This window comes from Coregonus clupeaformis, unplaced genomic scaffold (genome assembly GCF_020615455.1).
Source record: "Coregonus clupeaformis isolate EN_2021a unplaced genomic scaffold, ASM2061545v1 scaf0302, whole genome shotgun sequence".
Taxonomy (NCBI): Eukaryota; Metazoa; Chordata; class Actinopteri; order Salmoniformes; family Salmonidae; genus Coregonus; species Coregonus clupeaformis.
In genome coordinates this window covers 106,876-121,428 of record NW_025533757.1, presented here as the reverse complement: position 1 = coordinate 121,428, position 14,553 = coordinate 106,876, and the positions used below count along the sequence as shown (strand labels likewise).

Here is a 14,553-nt window from a genome sequence, read left to right as displayed (position 1 = left end):
AGAAGTTTCAATAATCAGCAATGCTCACACACCATGAAGAGAAATCCCACCCATCTTTTTAAACATGAATCCTTTGCAGTAGATCCCCACAAAGGTAGCAAGACAATATAATCACCACAGTGAAACTATGAAACGTCTGCTGAACAGAAGAGTTCTGATACCCAATCATTCTCGATCATCACATCAAAACCCAACTTTTCCAACTATATCCCCTGCCGCATGACATGCAAACAGCACATCAAATGTCTTGCCTATTAGTAGCGAATAACTGGCATAAATGTAATCAAAAATGACATTTCACAATAGATCCCTCCAAACTTGAGTCTTCTCAAGACTCTATGATTTCATTTGAGGGTTCATACTGTATGTGTGTGTTCCCCACAGAAACCCAAGGACAGGGGGTATGGGGTGTATATTGGGGAACCAGTTTCAACAGAACCTCAACTAGCTGTACTGTTCTGCTTCTCATTACAGAAGGATCTCACAGGATTGAGAGCCATCTCGTGTTTCTGTATTAAATTCTCAAAGATATTAACAAACAGACATTGTGGATTGAGACCCCCATGCAGTGAGGCGCCAATCAGTCACAAACCACTCACTGGTCATGGGCTATCTATTCTACATGCTGCTCTCTTCCCATTATCCTCCCATAGTGACATCACCTACTAGGATTAGGGAAGGTACTGTAGTAGCGCTGAGTCACCTCAGTGAATAGGACAGAGATTCAGACATGGGGGTGATGCTTACTCTGCATTGCTTACATCACATCCTGGGCCTAGTGAAGGGCTTTCAGTGGGATGGGGTACTGTACATGGGTGAGTAGGTGGGTGGGTGGTAGTGGGAAAGTTACTGTTGTGTGACTGTTGTCTTCAGTGCTGTCCTGGGGGATTTGAGACCATCATGTCAATGAGTCGTGAAAGAGACAGAGATTTTACCCAAGAGGACGGGTGCGGAAGTCCCTGTGATGAGTGATGCATAACCACAAGCCCTGGAATAGAATGGAATGCAGAAGGGATAAACGTGTATCATAATGGACAGTGGACCTTCAAGCAGTGGGATAGAACTGTAGCTGAGCAAGCAGGCAAGCAAGGAGCAGTAAAGTAGAAGCCAGTAAATGCAGTACAGTTCAGTGCAGTCACAGTGGGTCTATACTACGTGGGTGGGTGGTTGTGTGGGAGGAGAGGTACAGGTGGAATCAGATCTAACTCACTGACAGGTCTGTGATGGCCCCAGTGTGGGGAATGAAACAGGACTCCTGATGCTTCAGCAGTTGGTGATTGAATATCTGGAGCTGATTATGGCATGAGAACATTTTTATGGTATGAGAACTATCACCAGGCTGGGGGTATGACAGAACAACTAACCTCAGCTATACTTCCATGGTGGTGGGGGTGTCAGGTGTGTTCTGCTGGGGAGATGAGAACAGAACCGTTGATTTAGATGATGGCAAGGTGATGAACACTTACTCCCTGCAGAGGGCACACCTTCCCCACTTTCTATGCTCATTCAACAGTACACTTTTACTCTCAGGATGTCTGCCATTCAAGATAACAGAAAAACACATTGGAACACAGTCTCATTATCCATTAGGCTACTGTAATTACCTGGTAATAAGCACAAAGCTGAGTTAATTCAACAAAATGTGTGTGCTGTTCAAGTAGGTTACATGTATCCCTGTGTTACATAGTTATTTCCCTAATCAAAGATGGGCCTACATTTCCTCATACATCATGAGAAGATGAAACCTGTATGAGTTGTGTTTCACATTACCCGGATTGTCACCTGCCCACAGTGCCCACTGCCCAGTGGAGCTTGCCTAAATTAATCCAAGCTTCCTGCTAAATGTGGTTCTCTCCAGTTTACAAATTCCACATCTGAGATGCTTTCATGAGGGAGGAAATTTGCCATGTGCCTTCCAAAAAAAGGAAAAGAGTTTGAAAAAAATACACATGCCTACGCAATGGTTATTTTGTAAAATGTGGTCAACAGGTCTTCTAGTCCCATAACCTGATTGGTTCTCGAAGAGTAAACCCTACATTCCATAAAGTTTCGCTTTTGCAACTTGTCTGACATGTGAATGAATTAATAGCTTTTCTCACAAATACCACTGAGGTGCTTATAAGCGCATTTTACGCACTGGAAATTCACTGTACCCGGAAGATACCCAACCCAGCGCGCTTGGGGAGTGAGTGTATTCTACGCAGTACAGGATTAACTGAAAATGATTTGGATGCACGCTGTCATTGTGTTCCTGTGTCTTTGTCCAATCCACGCTGCATTTGGGCAGGTGAGTGTTTCCTGCGCTTGTCAGTATCATGGGGGCACATTGGGCACTATTAAGAGACAACATATGGTGTTTCTTGGATTTATTTTGCACAGCTGGTTGGTCCAATCAAAAATGTAGCTGATTTAAAAGCACATATCACACTACATATCACAGAGTAAAACGTAAAATCTAAGTAAATTACCGTATTTGATAATGGGTTACCATTATAATCTATGAGTGTTACGATTTAATGTAGGCTATTGTGGTTTCTGACATGCTTTAGGTAGTCCATTAACGTAATAAACATTTCCAGACCAATTCATTATCACATATAGCCTCAGGACATAGTTAAAATTCTTGCCATTATCTGTAATGACCTGAAAAGACAGTGGGTGAATATCACACAAGATTTACAACTGAGAAAATAGACCTGAGAGAAAGGTTGTCTGAATGCCTTTTTCATGGACAGGCTTTAATTCAACATCTAAAACTGAGGGATGCAGCATTGATGTCTGGGTGTTGTTGAAGGTCACAATGCATTAAGCTGAAGTGACAATCTCTTGTCAAAGTCAGGAGCCTGCAAGTCCAGCTATAAGGTCATTATCACTGCATCATGACATGGACAGATACCCATTGATAGCACTGGTGTTTGGTCGACCTCAATTCCCAGGCAAGCTGAACAAACAATGACTAAGGCCCCTTGCATGCATGTCCAGACACCGTGAGGCCCATCACTATAAATAGACCCAACACCTCTGACGTGTTTCAGCACAAAACTGCTAAACCTCTACCTTGTCCAAGGGCAAGGGTCTATATTACTGCAGGCTGGTGTGTGTGTGTGCATGCTATGCTGTACTCTTTCTGTTCTTCAGTTAGAAATAAATGTGGAATGTCAAATTGGGACTCAATTTTGTTTTTGTCCACATTTAGTTGAGATCATGATGTACTGTATGGTAATGAGCTGTGTGAAAGAGGAGTCTGTCCAGGTCTCATTAGTGATCCTTGGCTTGTTCTTGTCATGGCACAACTCACACTGCAGAACTGAAGCCATGCAGTGATTATACACTGCTAAAAAAAATTAAGGGAACACTAAAATAACACATCCTAGATCTGAATGAATGAAATAATCTTATTAAATACTTTTCTTTTACATAGTTGAATGTGCTGACAACAAAATCACACAAAAATGATCAATGGAAATCAAATGTATCAACCCATGGAGGTCTGGATTTAGAGTCACCCTCAAAATTAAAGTGGAAAACCACACTACAGGCTGATCCAACTTTGATATAATGTCCTTAAAACAAGTCAAAATGAGGCTCAGTTGTGTGTGTGGCCTCCACGTGCCTGTATGACCTCCCTACAATGCCTGGGCATGCTCCTGATGAGGTGGCGGATGGTCTCCTGAGGGATCTCCTCCCAGACCTGGACTAAAGCATCTCGCTCCATCCACCAACGCCACGTTGCACCACAGACTGTCCAGGAGTTGGCGGATGGAGCGAGACATGATGTCCCAGATGTGCTCAATTGGATTCAGGTCTGGGGAACGGGCGGGCCAGTCCATAGCATCAATGCCTTCCTCTTGCAGGAACTGCTGACACACTCCAGCCACATGAGGTCTAGCATTGTCTTGCATTAGGAGGAACCCAGGGCCAACCGCACCAGCATATGGTCTCACAAGGGGTCTGAGGATTTCATCTCGGTACCTAATGGCAGTCAGGCTACCTCTGGCAAGCACATGGAGGGCTGTGCGGCCCCCCAAAGAAATGCCACCCCACACCATGACTGACCCACCGCCAAACCGGTCATGCTGGAGGATGTTGCAGGCAGCAGAACGTTCTCCACGGCGTCTCCAGACTCTGTCACGTCTGTCACATGTGCTCAGTGTGAACCTGCTTTCATCTGTGAAGAGCACAGGGCGCCAGTGGCGAATTTGCCAATCTTGGTGTTCTCTGGCAAATGCCAAACGTCCTGCACGGTGTTGGGCTGTAAGCACAACCCCCACCTCTGGACGTCGGGCCCTCATACCACCCTCATGGAGTCTGTTTCTGACCGTTTGAGCAGACACATGCACATTTGTGGCCTGCTGGAGGTCATTTTGCAGGGCTCTGGCAGTGCTCCTCCTGCTCCTCCTTGCACAAAGGCGGAGGTAGCAGTCCTGCTGCTGGGTTGTTGCCCTCCTACGGCCTCCTCCACGTCTCCTGATGTACTGGCCTGTCTCCTGGTAGTGCCTCCATGCTCTGGACACTACGCTGACAGACACAGCAAACCTTCTTGCCACAGCTCGCATTGATGTGCCATCCTGGATGAGCTGCACTACCTGAGCCACTTGTGTGGGTTGTAGACTCCGTCTCATGCTACCACTAGAGTGAAAGCACCGCCAGCATTCAAAAGTGACCAAAACAGCAGCCAGGTGGTCTGTGGTCACCACCTGCAAAACCAGTCCTTTATTGGGGGTGTCTTGCTAATTGCCTATAATTTCCACCTGTTGTCTATTCCATTTGCACAACAGCATGTGAAATTTATTGTCAATCAGTGTTGCTTCCTAAGTGGACAGTTTGATTTCACAGAAGTGTGATTGACTTGGAGTTACATTGTGTTGTTTAAGTGTTCCCTTTATTTTTTTGAGCAGTGTATAATTGAACAAGGTCAGCCAGAGTATTATAAGCTACAGAACACTTTTCCTTTTAATGCAAAACCTTTCAGCATCACATAATTCACTTAGAACAATCTAAAATCCTTGGATTAGATCACCATGCTACTTTGGCCTTCATTGCACTGCACACCTCTCGAATTCAAAGAGCAGCTCAAAACTTACTGAAGGAGACTATAGGTATGTTACCTAGGCACACCAAGATAATGTCACAGACACATGAAATGCAAACACATGAAATGTTTTGCAGTGGAGACAGAAAGAGGACATTATCGCTGGGGCACACAAACAGCAGCCTCTCCCTCCCTCCCTCCCTCCCTCCGTCCTGACTGATGTCTCTCCAGCAGCCCAGCTCCCTGCTCCAGTCTCAATCAGCCAGGTGTTTTCACAGGATGACCAAATATTGACTTTTCTTACATAACTTCTGCCGGATGAAAACACTAATTGGCTTTCTGAAAACATTCATGAGAGGACAGAGAAAAGGAGGGAGAGAGTTGAAAGAGAGAGTGAGAGTTTAGGGAAAATATACTACTACTACTCCCTGATTTTCCCAGCCAATAGGAGGAGAGGCTGTGCCTCATACACAGGGGATGTTTACCCTCTGGGTGTTTATGCCACACCATCTGACCCCAAACAGCCTCTCCACCCTTTATCAAAACCTACAGTACACCCACCCCTGCATCAAATGATGAACGCTATGGGCAAGCACCTCCAGGGTGATCCTTCCACTGACTGTCAGAACTTACACACACTTCTGGGCTAAAGAGATAGAACAGCAGAGACAGGCTGGGATATGAGCGAAGACAGACTGGGAGGGGCTTTAGTATGATGGGAATCTGTCGTGAGAATGAGTCCAGATAGGATTGGAGCCACTCTTTCTCTCGTGGAGTGTGTCTTTAGTGTTTCACAGCAAACCCCCTAGACCAGGGCTGCATAACCCTCTTCCTGGAGATCTACTGTCCTGTAGGTTTTCAGTCCAACCCTAATGTAGCATATCTGATTCAGGTAGTTAAGGTCTTGTTGAGCAGCTAATAAGTAGAATCAGGTGTGTTAAATTAGGGACTGAAAACCCACAGGACGGTAGATCTCCAGGAAGAGGGTTGGGCAGCCCTGCCTTAGACCGTACAGTAGGTCTATAGGTCTTCTCTCTGGCACCATCAAGTAACACCACCAGGGGCATAAGCACGCGACCTCCAAAACATAAAACTACTACCACTAGAGAATAACTAACTTTCCACAAAGGCAAAAGCCTACCAACACTACAACCACCTCTGACTTTATGTTCCCCAGCTGGTGGTAGGGGTTGTTGAGATGCCAATGCGTGCTCAGAACTCTTAGTTCACATGTAGGTCAGACAACCAGGGGGAGGATGTCGCCGCTCAATTAATTCCTTCACCATTCACCACATCGACTAGGCTGCCTACTGTGGACAGTGAGATTAAAAACATGACCCTCTGAGTGCTGCTGTAGTGGTGAAGCAGGTATGTCTACTCTGATGTCTCTCCTCTGGTCTCCCCATAAACCCAGACGGGTGACCATATGCCTTTTTAGGAACTTTTAAGAACTGTACACTACATTCTTTACCTTTCAGTGCTATCTTAGGGAAACCCCTTAAATACTTTCTAAATGCAGTAACAAATCACTTAATGTGGCTCACCAGATACTAGTTTATCATGATGAAGGTCATTCATAACTCAAGCCAATGTACAGTAGCTGCTGTACTTCCGTCCTGTTATTCCAACATTAACTTTTTGGGAAGGTAATTTCTCTGTTCTGTCCAGCGATTGAGTAGCGAGGACATTTGCCCAGTGTCTGCAGTGAATGTGGTCTGTATAACTGAGTGATATCAAATTCTAGGAAGCTAATGTAAGAGTTAGTTCTGCCTCCATCCTTTGACCAAGTCACCTATGTCTCACGGTCCCTGACTTGAGTTTAAATGAGTCAGTCATCTATCAACTGTAACTGCATTTCTTTAGGCAATGAATGTGCTCTGTGTAGCCTATGTCAGTATTGGAAAAATAAACTTGCATGCTTCTCAATGTTTTAATGGATCTTACAAACCCATGTTTGTAACCTGCCGCTTTGCTAAAATGCAAATTAAGATCTTTCTGTATTACGGCTTTTTAAAATACAGTAACTCTGCAAATGAATTGCCTTTTGGGGATGACTCTCTTGTCAAGTTGTCCCTGTATAACACTTTTTAACTGTTCCACTGCCCCTGTCCCCTGTCCCTGTAGGACTGTCCCAGCAGGCAGGAGATGCAGAGCTCCCTAAAGCAGGTCCAGAAGCTGCTGTCGACCCACGAGGCTGCATATCTTCAGAGCCTCCGCACCCTGAGGAAGAAACTCAACTTGCTACAGAACACAGCCACCAAACAGACTGGCAAGGCAAACAATGGTAAGTCTGCACACAGCCCAAACATCAGTCAAAGAAGCAACGTGTAGCCTAACATTTTAGCCAAAGGCTTAAATTCGATTTTTAATGATACTGAAACACCTAAAATGGCTATTAGTAGGCCTGCTGCTCTTTATTTTAGAATCCAAAAAACATCAGTTGCAAGGATGTGAAGAAGTTTTGTATTACTAATGTTTTTGCTATTGTTGTCAACCTCGTGAACGAGAACCAATCGTGATTCAGTAAGTTGTGTAGGCCTACACACAGCAACAGCCGGACCGACTAGTCGCGGTAAAAATGCTAATTAGCTGTAAAAATGCTGTTAACAGCGTCACGCTGCGTTCTAAAAATGTTTACTCTCGTGGATTATTATTCCTTTGCTACTACTGGTATGTAATTTGACTTTTGGTGGATAACAGTTACATTTAGCTCCTATTGAACTATGGCTGGAGAGTTAAGTCTTGGCTTATGTCGCCCTATCAACCATCCCCCTCGCTTTACAGGTACCTGTCTAAAGCTGGACACGCCTGCCAATGGCAGGAAGTTGGGAAAAGCGCAGACCCCAGGTCACGAGGTTCACTTCCTGTGTGATGCGGGTTATGAGTTGGTGGGAGCAGAGAGCAGGGTGTGTCAGGAGAGCCTCACCTGGAGCGGCCAGCAGCCCACCTGCCGCAGTGAGTGACCCTACCATCTGCTACAGATTACCCTACCCCTAATCCAAACCTTAACCATTAGGGAGATTAACACATATCTGATGTGAAATCACTGTCTTTTGTCAGCTACCATCTACTTCTTCTCTTTCTCTGGCTCCTGTCTGGTGTCTCTTCCTCCCCCACCATTTCTCTTCTCCTTCCCTCTTCTATGCCCCGTCACTCATCTCTTTATCTGCTCTACCCATCTCTCTCATGTCCTTGTCACCATCGTCTTTGTGCCCCCCTCTCTTTTCTTTATCTCTCTTTCCCTCGTTTTAAACTTCATGCACATTACTAACATTTATCTAGATAAAATGGCTTGCATCCATATACGTTTCATTATCAAATTTCCTTTTTATGTATTTTCGTGGCCATCCAGGAGGGGTTATTGAATCCAGTGACTGTGACACATAGTGATAGCAGCCCTCTATGTCTTGACAGCTCGTTAACATTTAGATAACGCTTCAAAGACGTTTTGTGAGACTAAAAGTCAGGCCATCCCTTTCGCTCTGGTTAGGTCGAATACTCACACACACACACACACACACACACACACACACACACACACACACACACACACACACACACACACACACACACACACACACACACACACACAGAGAGAGAGAGAAAGAAGGAGCTTTTCTCTTTTGGTTCATGCATCAGAGCTATAAGGTTCCACATGTCAGTGAGTTAGCTAGCCAACATTTACATCAGGGCTAATATGACTTCATTCTCCTCACCTGACTAATCCCTTACTCCTCCTGTCTTTCCTCAGACATAAATGAGTGTGCCTCGTCTCCCTGTCTGAATGGGGGGATGTGTGTGGATGAGGTGAACCAGTTCTCCTGCACGTGTACCAAAGGCTGGGCCGGAGCCACCTGCCAGAGCCCTATGCCAACATGTAGGTAGAGATGCTTAAGCAATAAGGCCCAAGGGGGTGTGGTATATTGGCCAATATACCACGGCTAAGGGCTGTTCTTACGCACGACGCGAAGTGGAGTGCTTGGATATTGGCCATATACAACAAACCCCTTGAGGTGCCTTATTGCTATTATAAACTGGTTACCTACATAAATAGAACAGTAAACAAGTGTTTTTACATCATACTGTCTGATATACACATGGCTGAAAAGCTGTTTCAGCCAATCAGCATCCAGGACCCAAACTATGCGGTTTATAATACCCACTAGGTCATGACCTCTGGGTGTATACAGCACGCTATGTTCTGAAGTGTGTGTTGCACAATGAGTACAAGGTAGGGTATGACTTGAATATAAATACAAGCAATAGCGCAGAACCATGACTTACAGTCTCTCTCTATGCTATGGCTAACTACTGTAGTAACAACACACAAGGGCCAGACACCGAGATAGACCCAGGTCCACTCCCTCTCGCTGGTTCTGGCCGGCTGGGCTATCATACACACTCAGGGCTCCAGGCAGAGCCAGTGAATCAATACGGCCCAGTTAGGTTTTGTTTTTCTCTGTCTGTTTGTTTTAATTTCTCCCCTACAGTACACTACTGTAGGTGAGAGCTACACACAGACTAATGGGGATTTAGATGGACTTTGACAATGACGAACACTGCTGGCACTGTGTGGGAGATTTCTATAAGTCCATCATCCCACGCACACACAGCCCACTAATAGAGGGCTGCATGGTGCAATGGATGTGAACACTGAGCCCAATAAATGTTATATAGCTGTGGTATATGGGGAATCATTGGCCAACACTGCTGGGAAACTACAGTGTTGCATAAAGTGTTGCATGAAAGACCCATGGGGCGGCGCACAATTGGCCCAGCGTCATCCAGGGTAGGGGAGGGAATGGCCGGCGGGGATGTAGCTCAGTTGGTAGAGCATGGTGTTTGCAACGCCAGGGTTGTGGTTTCGACCCCCCCCAAAAAATAATGTATGCACTCACTAACTGTAAGTCGCTCTGGATAAGAGCGTCTGCTAAATGACGTAAATGTAAATGTAAGGTTTCATTTTAAAAAGTTGAATGTAGCCTAACTTAAGTTGCAAGTCAGTCCAATCCAGTGTTGTAGTACTCGAGTCCGGTGTCGAGACTACATTTTGAGTGTCTCGGTCTTGTTTCGTGTCGGATACATTTATACACGGTCTTGCGTATGTATGGGTGGGCATAGATGGACACAGGCCCACCCACTGGGGAGCCAGGCCCACCCAATCAGATTGAGCAAAACCAGAAAAAGAATACATTATTATTATAAAAATACTCCCCCACCCCCAAAAATATATTTATTTGTATTTTTCCCAGACCTCCAAAATGGTATCCTGATGTGGTTTAAGCATTGTTGTGGACATAGAACATCACATTTTTGTTGTTTTTCCATTTAAAAAAAGGTGATTTAGAGAGTTCAAATGTGAAAAACATATAGGAATACTAATAAAAAACCATAGAAAAACATATGATTTTTCACACAGGGTGCCTTTCCTTTGCTGGGCAGGTCGTTTGGATTATTTTTTTGCAAGATTTGAGTATGCCCACTTCTCCAGGCTCCACTACACCACTGCATAGGGCTGATGGAAAGACAGCTGTCACACACAGCATGATGTTAAAGGATAAGCAGTCCATTCACTCAGACATAATAAGCCAGTAGGTCCCAATCATAAGAATACAAAAACACAACCATTAGGTTAAGCATTTCCTAATCGAAATGTACAACTATTACTTCCCATTGCAAAAAAACATTTCACGTTTAGCACACAAAGTAGCCGGTGACCTAAAGTTTAAACGTAACAATGTTTCACACATAAGTTATTTTCAAAGAGATGGCTAACAACAGCAAGCGAGCTGCATAAAAAAAACAGTTCCACTCACTAGATGAAGATCATTTGAAGCTTAACTTGTTGTTGAAAGTTATTCTTGAAAAGGGAGAAGCTAACAAATTAGCAACAACATCCTCTTCGATAACACCTGCTACAGTCACTGCAAACTAGCCTACAACAAAAGATAGCTAGCTACACCATGGGAAAACTACTGCTTGCTATTGCGCAGTGACTTGTTGGCCTTTGAGAAGGCATAAGTTTCTATTTGTTTTTTGTAATAACGGTCCCACCCATTACAAGTCACAATGTGATTGGTTGATTCCACTGTCACTCCAAAATGTTGTCCTAATACAGTTGAACGGCAGATGCCTTCTATCTAGCTTCTGATGGCCTAGCCAATGGCTGACTTCCCTAGCTAGATTTATCTCCCCAGAGACCACTAAAGAAAAATCCTGCGTGGATCTTTTTTTCTCTTCAGCGTTAACCCTTTCCTTTCCAACAAAAACTGAAGAGATTAAATCAGAACATCATTGAAAATAATAATGTAATTAGAATTATCATTGTTATTATAATTATTTTATAAATCTTTAGCCATTCTCTGAAGGTGTAGAAGGCCCTCATTGTACCCCACTGTGTTCGGGTTAGTATTAATTTGTAGAGTGGCTCTATTTCCCTCAGCATGCATTTTTTCACCATTCTGAAATAATCCATATTTTCTTCTGAAATATGAACACAGAAATACTGGGCATTTTGAACTCTTATTATGGTGGCGATTTGACAAAATTACAATCATGGTCTTGAATTGGACTCGGTCTTGACTTGGTCTCGGACCCCTTGTCCCCCTCCTGGTCTCGGTCTTGACTCGTTCTTGCCCCCCCCCCCCTCCGGTCTTGGTCTCGATTTGCTCCTGTCTTGGTCTTGAATTGGTCTCGCTTTAGGTGGTCTCGAACACAACACTGGTCCAAACACTGTGGTTACCCTGTGAACAAATAGTTAGTTTGTTACTCTTTGTTCACATGGTAACCATGGTGTTTTATAAAGAAATAAGCTGCACTGTACCAATTTGAAGATGGAGATGTTTAGATGGCCATGCCCTCAGACTGCAGTCAGAAACCTCCAAATCAATGAGAATCGTCCTTAGTTTTACTCTTCTCCTCATTCCTCTCTTTCTTTTTCTCCAGTCTTTGTCACCATGACGAACACCTCCTCTGCCACCTCCTCTGCGGCTGCTGCCCTCTCTCCCCCGGCTGTGACTGTTGGTCCGCTTGTTCGTCCGTCTCGCTGTACGCAGGTCCAGGGCACCACTCACTGCACCTGTGACCCCGGATACACCATCTCTGGGCGCGACAGCACCACCTGCACAGGTACACCGCAAACAGCTACCATTACATTTACATTACATTTACGTCATTTAGCAGACGCTCTCTAAAATTATTTTTTTAAAGTATTTTATTTATTTATATTTTGTGGGGGTGGGGTGGGGTGGGGGGGGTGGTAGAAGGATTACTTTTATACTATCCCAGGTATTCCTTAAAGAGGTAGGGTTTCAAGTGTCTCCGGAAGGTGGTCAGTGACTCCGCTGTCCTGGCGTTGTGAGGGAGCTTGTTCCACCATTGGGGTGCCAGAGCAGGGAACAGTTTTGACTGGGCTGAGCGGGAAATGTGCTTCTGCAGAGGTAGGGGGACCAGCAGGTCAGAGGTGGAAGAACGCAATGTCCTCGTTTGGGTGTAGGGACTGATCAGAGCCTGAAGGTAAGGAGGTGCCGTTCCCCTCACAGCTCCGTAGGCAAGCACCATGGTCTTGTAGCAGATGTGAGCTTCAACTGGAAGCCAGTGGAGTGTGCGGAGGAGCAGGGTGACGTGAGAGAACTTGGGAAGGTTGAACACCAGACGGGCTGCAGTGTTCTGGATGAGTTGTAGGGGTTTAATGGCACAGGCAGGGAGCCCAGCCAACAGCGAGTTGCAGTAATCCAGACGGGAGATGACAAGTGCCTGGATTAGGACCTGTGCCGCATCCTGTGTAAGGTAGGGTCGTACTCTGCGAATGTTGTAGAGCATGAACCTACAGGATCGGGTCACCGCTTTGATGTTAGCGGAGAACGACAGGGTGTTGTCCAGGGTCAAGCCAAGGTTCTTTGCACTCTGGGAGGGGGACACAACGGAGTTGTCAACCGTGATGGTGAGATCATGGAGCGGGCAGTCCTTCTCCGGGAGGAAGAGCAGCTCCGTCTTGCCGAGGTTCAGCTTGAGGTGGTGATCCGAAATCCACACTGATATGTCTGCCAGACATGCAGAGATGCGATTCACCACCTGGTTATCAGAAGGGGGAAAGGAGAAGATTAATTGTGTGTCGTCTGCGTAGCAATGATAGGAGAGACCATGTGAGGATACAGTGGGGAAAAAAAGTATTTAGTCAGCCACCAATTGTGCAAGTTCTCCCACTTAAAAAGATGAGAGAGGCCTGTAATTTTCATCATAGGTACACGTCAACTATGACAGACAAAATTAGAAAAAAATATCAGGAAAATCACATTGTAGGATTTTTAATGAATTTATTTGCAAATTATGGTGGAAAATAAGTATTTGGTCAATAACAAAAGTTTCTCAATACTTTGTTATATACCCTTTGTTGGCAATGACACAGGTCAAACGTTTTCTGTAAGTCTTCACAAGGTTTTCACACACTGTTGCTGGTATTTTGGCCCATTCCTCCATGCAGATCTCCTCTAGAGCAGTGATGTTTTGGGGCTGTCGCTGGGCAACACGGACTTTCAACTCCCTCCAAAGATTTTCTATGGGGTTGAGATCTGGAGATTGGCTAGGCCACTCCAGGACCTTGAAATGCTTCTTACGAAGCCACTCCTTCGTTGCCCGGGCGGTGTGTTTGGGATCATTGTCATGCTGAAAGACCCAGCCACGTTTCATCTTCAATGCCCTTGCTGATGGAAGGAGGTTTTCACTCAAAATCTCACGATACATGGCCGCATTCATTCTTTCCTTTACACGGATCAGTCATCCTGGTCCCTTTGCAGAAAAACAGCCCCAAAGCATGATGTTTCCACCCCCATGCTTCACAGTAGGTATGGTGTTCTTTGGATGCAACTCAGCATTCTTTGTCCTCCAAATACGACGAGTTGAGTTTTTACCAAAAAGTTATATTTTGGTTTCATCTGACCATATGACATTCTCCCAATCCTCTTCTGGATCATCCAAATGCACTCTAGCAAACTTCAGACGGGCCTGGACATGTACTGGCTTAAGCAGGGGGACACGTCTGGCACTGCAGGATTTGAGTCCCTGGCGGCGTAGTGTGTTACTGATGGTAGGCTTTGTTACTTTGGTCCCAGCTCTCTGCAGGTCATTCACTAGGTCTGGTTCTGGGATTTTTGCTCACCATTCTTGTGATCATTTTGACCCCACGGGGTGAGATCTTGCGTGGAGCCCCAGATCGAGGGAGATTATCAGTGGTCTTGTATGTCTTCCAGTTCCTAATAATTGCTTCCACATTTGATTTCTTCAAACCAAGCTGCTTACCTATTGCAGATTCAGTCTTCCCAGCCTGGTGCAGGTCTACAATTTTGTTTCTGGTGTCCTTTGACAGCTCTTTGGTCTTGGCCATAGTGGAGTTTGGAGTGTGACTGTTTGAGGTTGTGGACAGGTGTCTTTTATACAGATAACAAGTTCAAACAGGTGCCATTAATACAGGTAACGAGTGGAGGACAGAGGAGCCTCTTAAAGAAGAAGTTACAGGTCTGTGA

The 14,553-nt window shown here is 45.1% G+C and overlaps 1 protein-coding gene across 1 annotated transcript in view; it reads left to right on the top strand.

The window, feature by feature from the left end:
* The first annotated feature begins 1,977 nt into the window (after nucleotides 1-1,977).
* The window catches only part of LOC121558005 (fibulin-7), a 29,481-nt gene continuing 16,905 nt past the window's right edge, over nucleotides 1,978-14,553 (top strand). Inside the window, exons 1-5 of the mRNA XM_041871491.2 lie at nucleotides 1,978-2,287; nucleotides 7,157-7,316; nucleotides 7,817-7,987; nucleotides 8,784-8,909; nucleotides 11,978-12,160. Of these exons, the coding sequence (XP_041727425.1) occupies nucleotides 2,222-2,287; nucleotides 7,157-7,316; nucleotides 7,817-7,987; nucleotides 8,784-8,909; nucleotides 11,978-12,160 (706 nt within the window). The 5' untranslated portion in view covers nucleotides 1,978-2,221. The remainder of the gene's footprint in view (nucleotides 2,288-7,156; nucleotides 7,317-7,816; nucleotides 7,988-8,783; nucleotides 8,910-11,977; nucleotides 12,161-14,553) is intronic.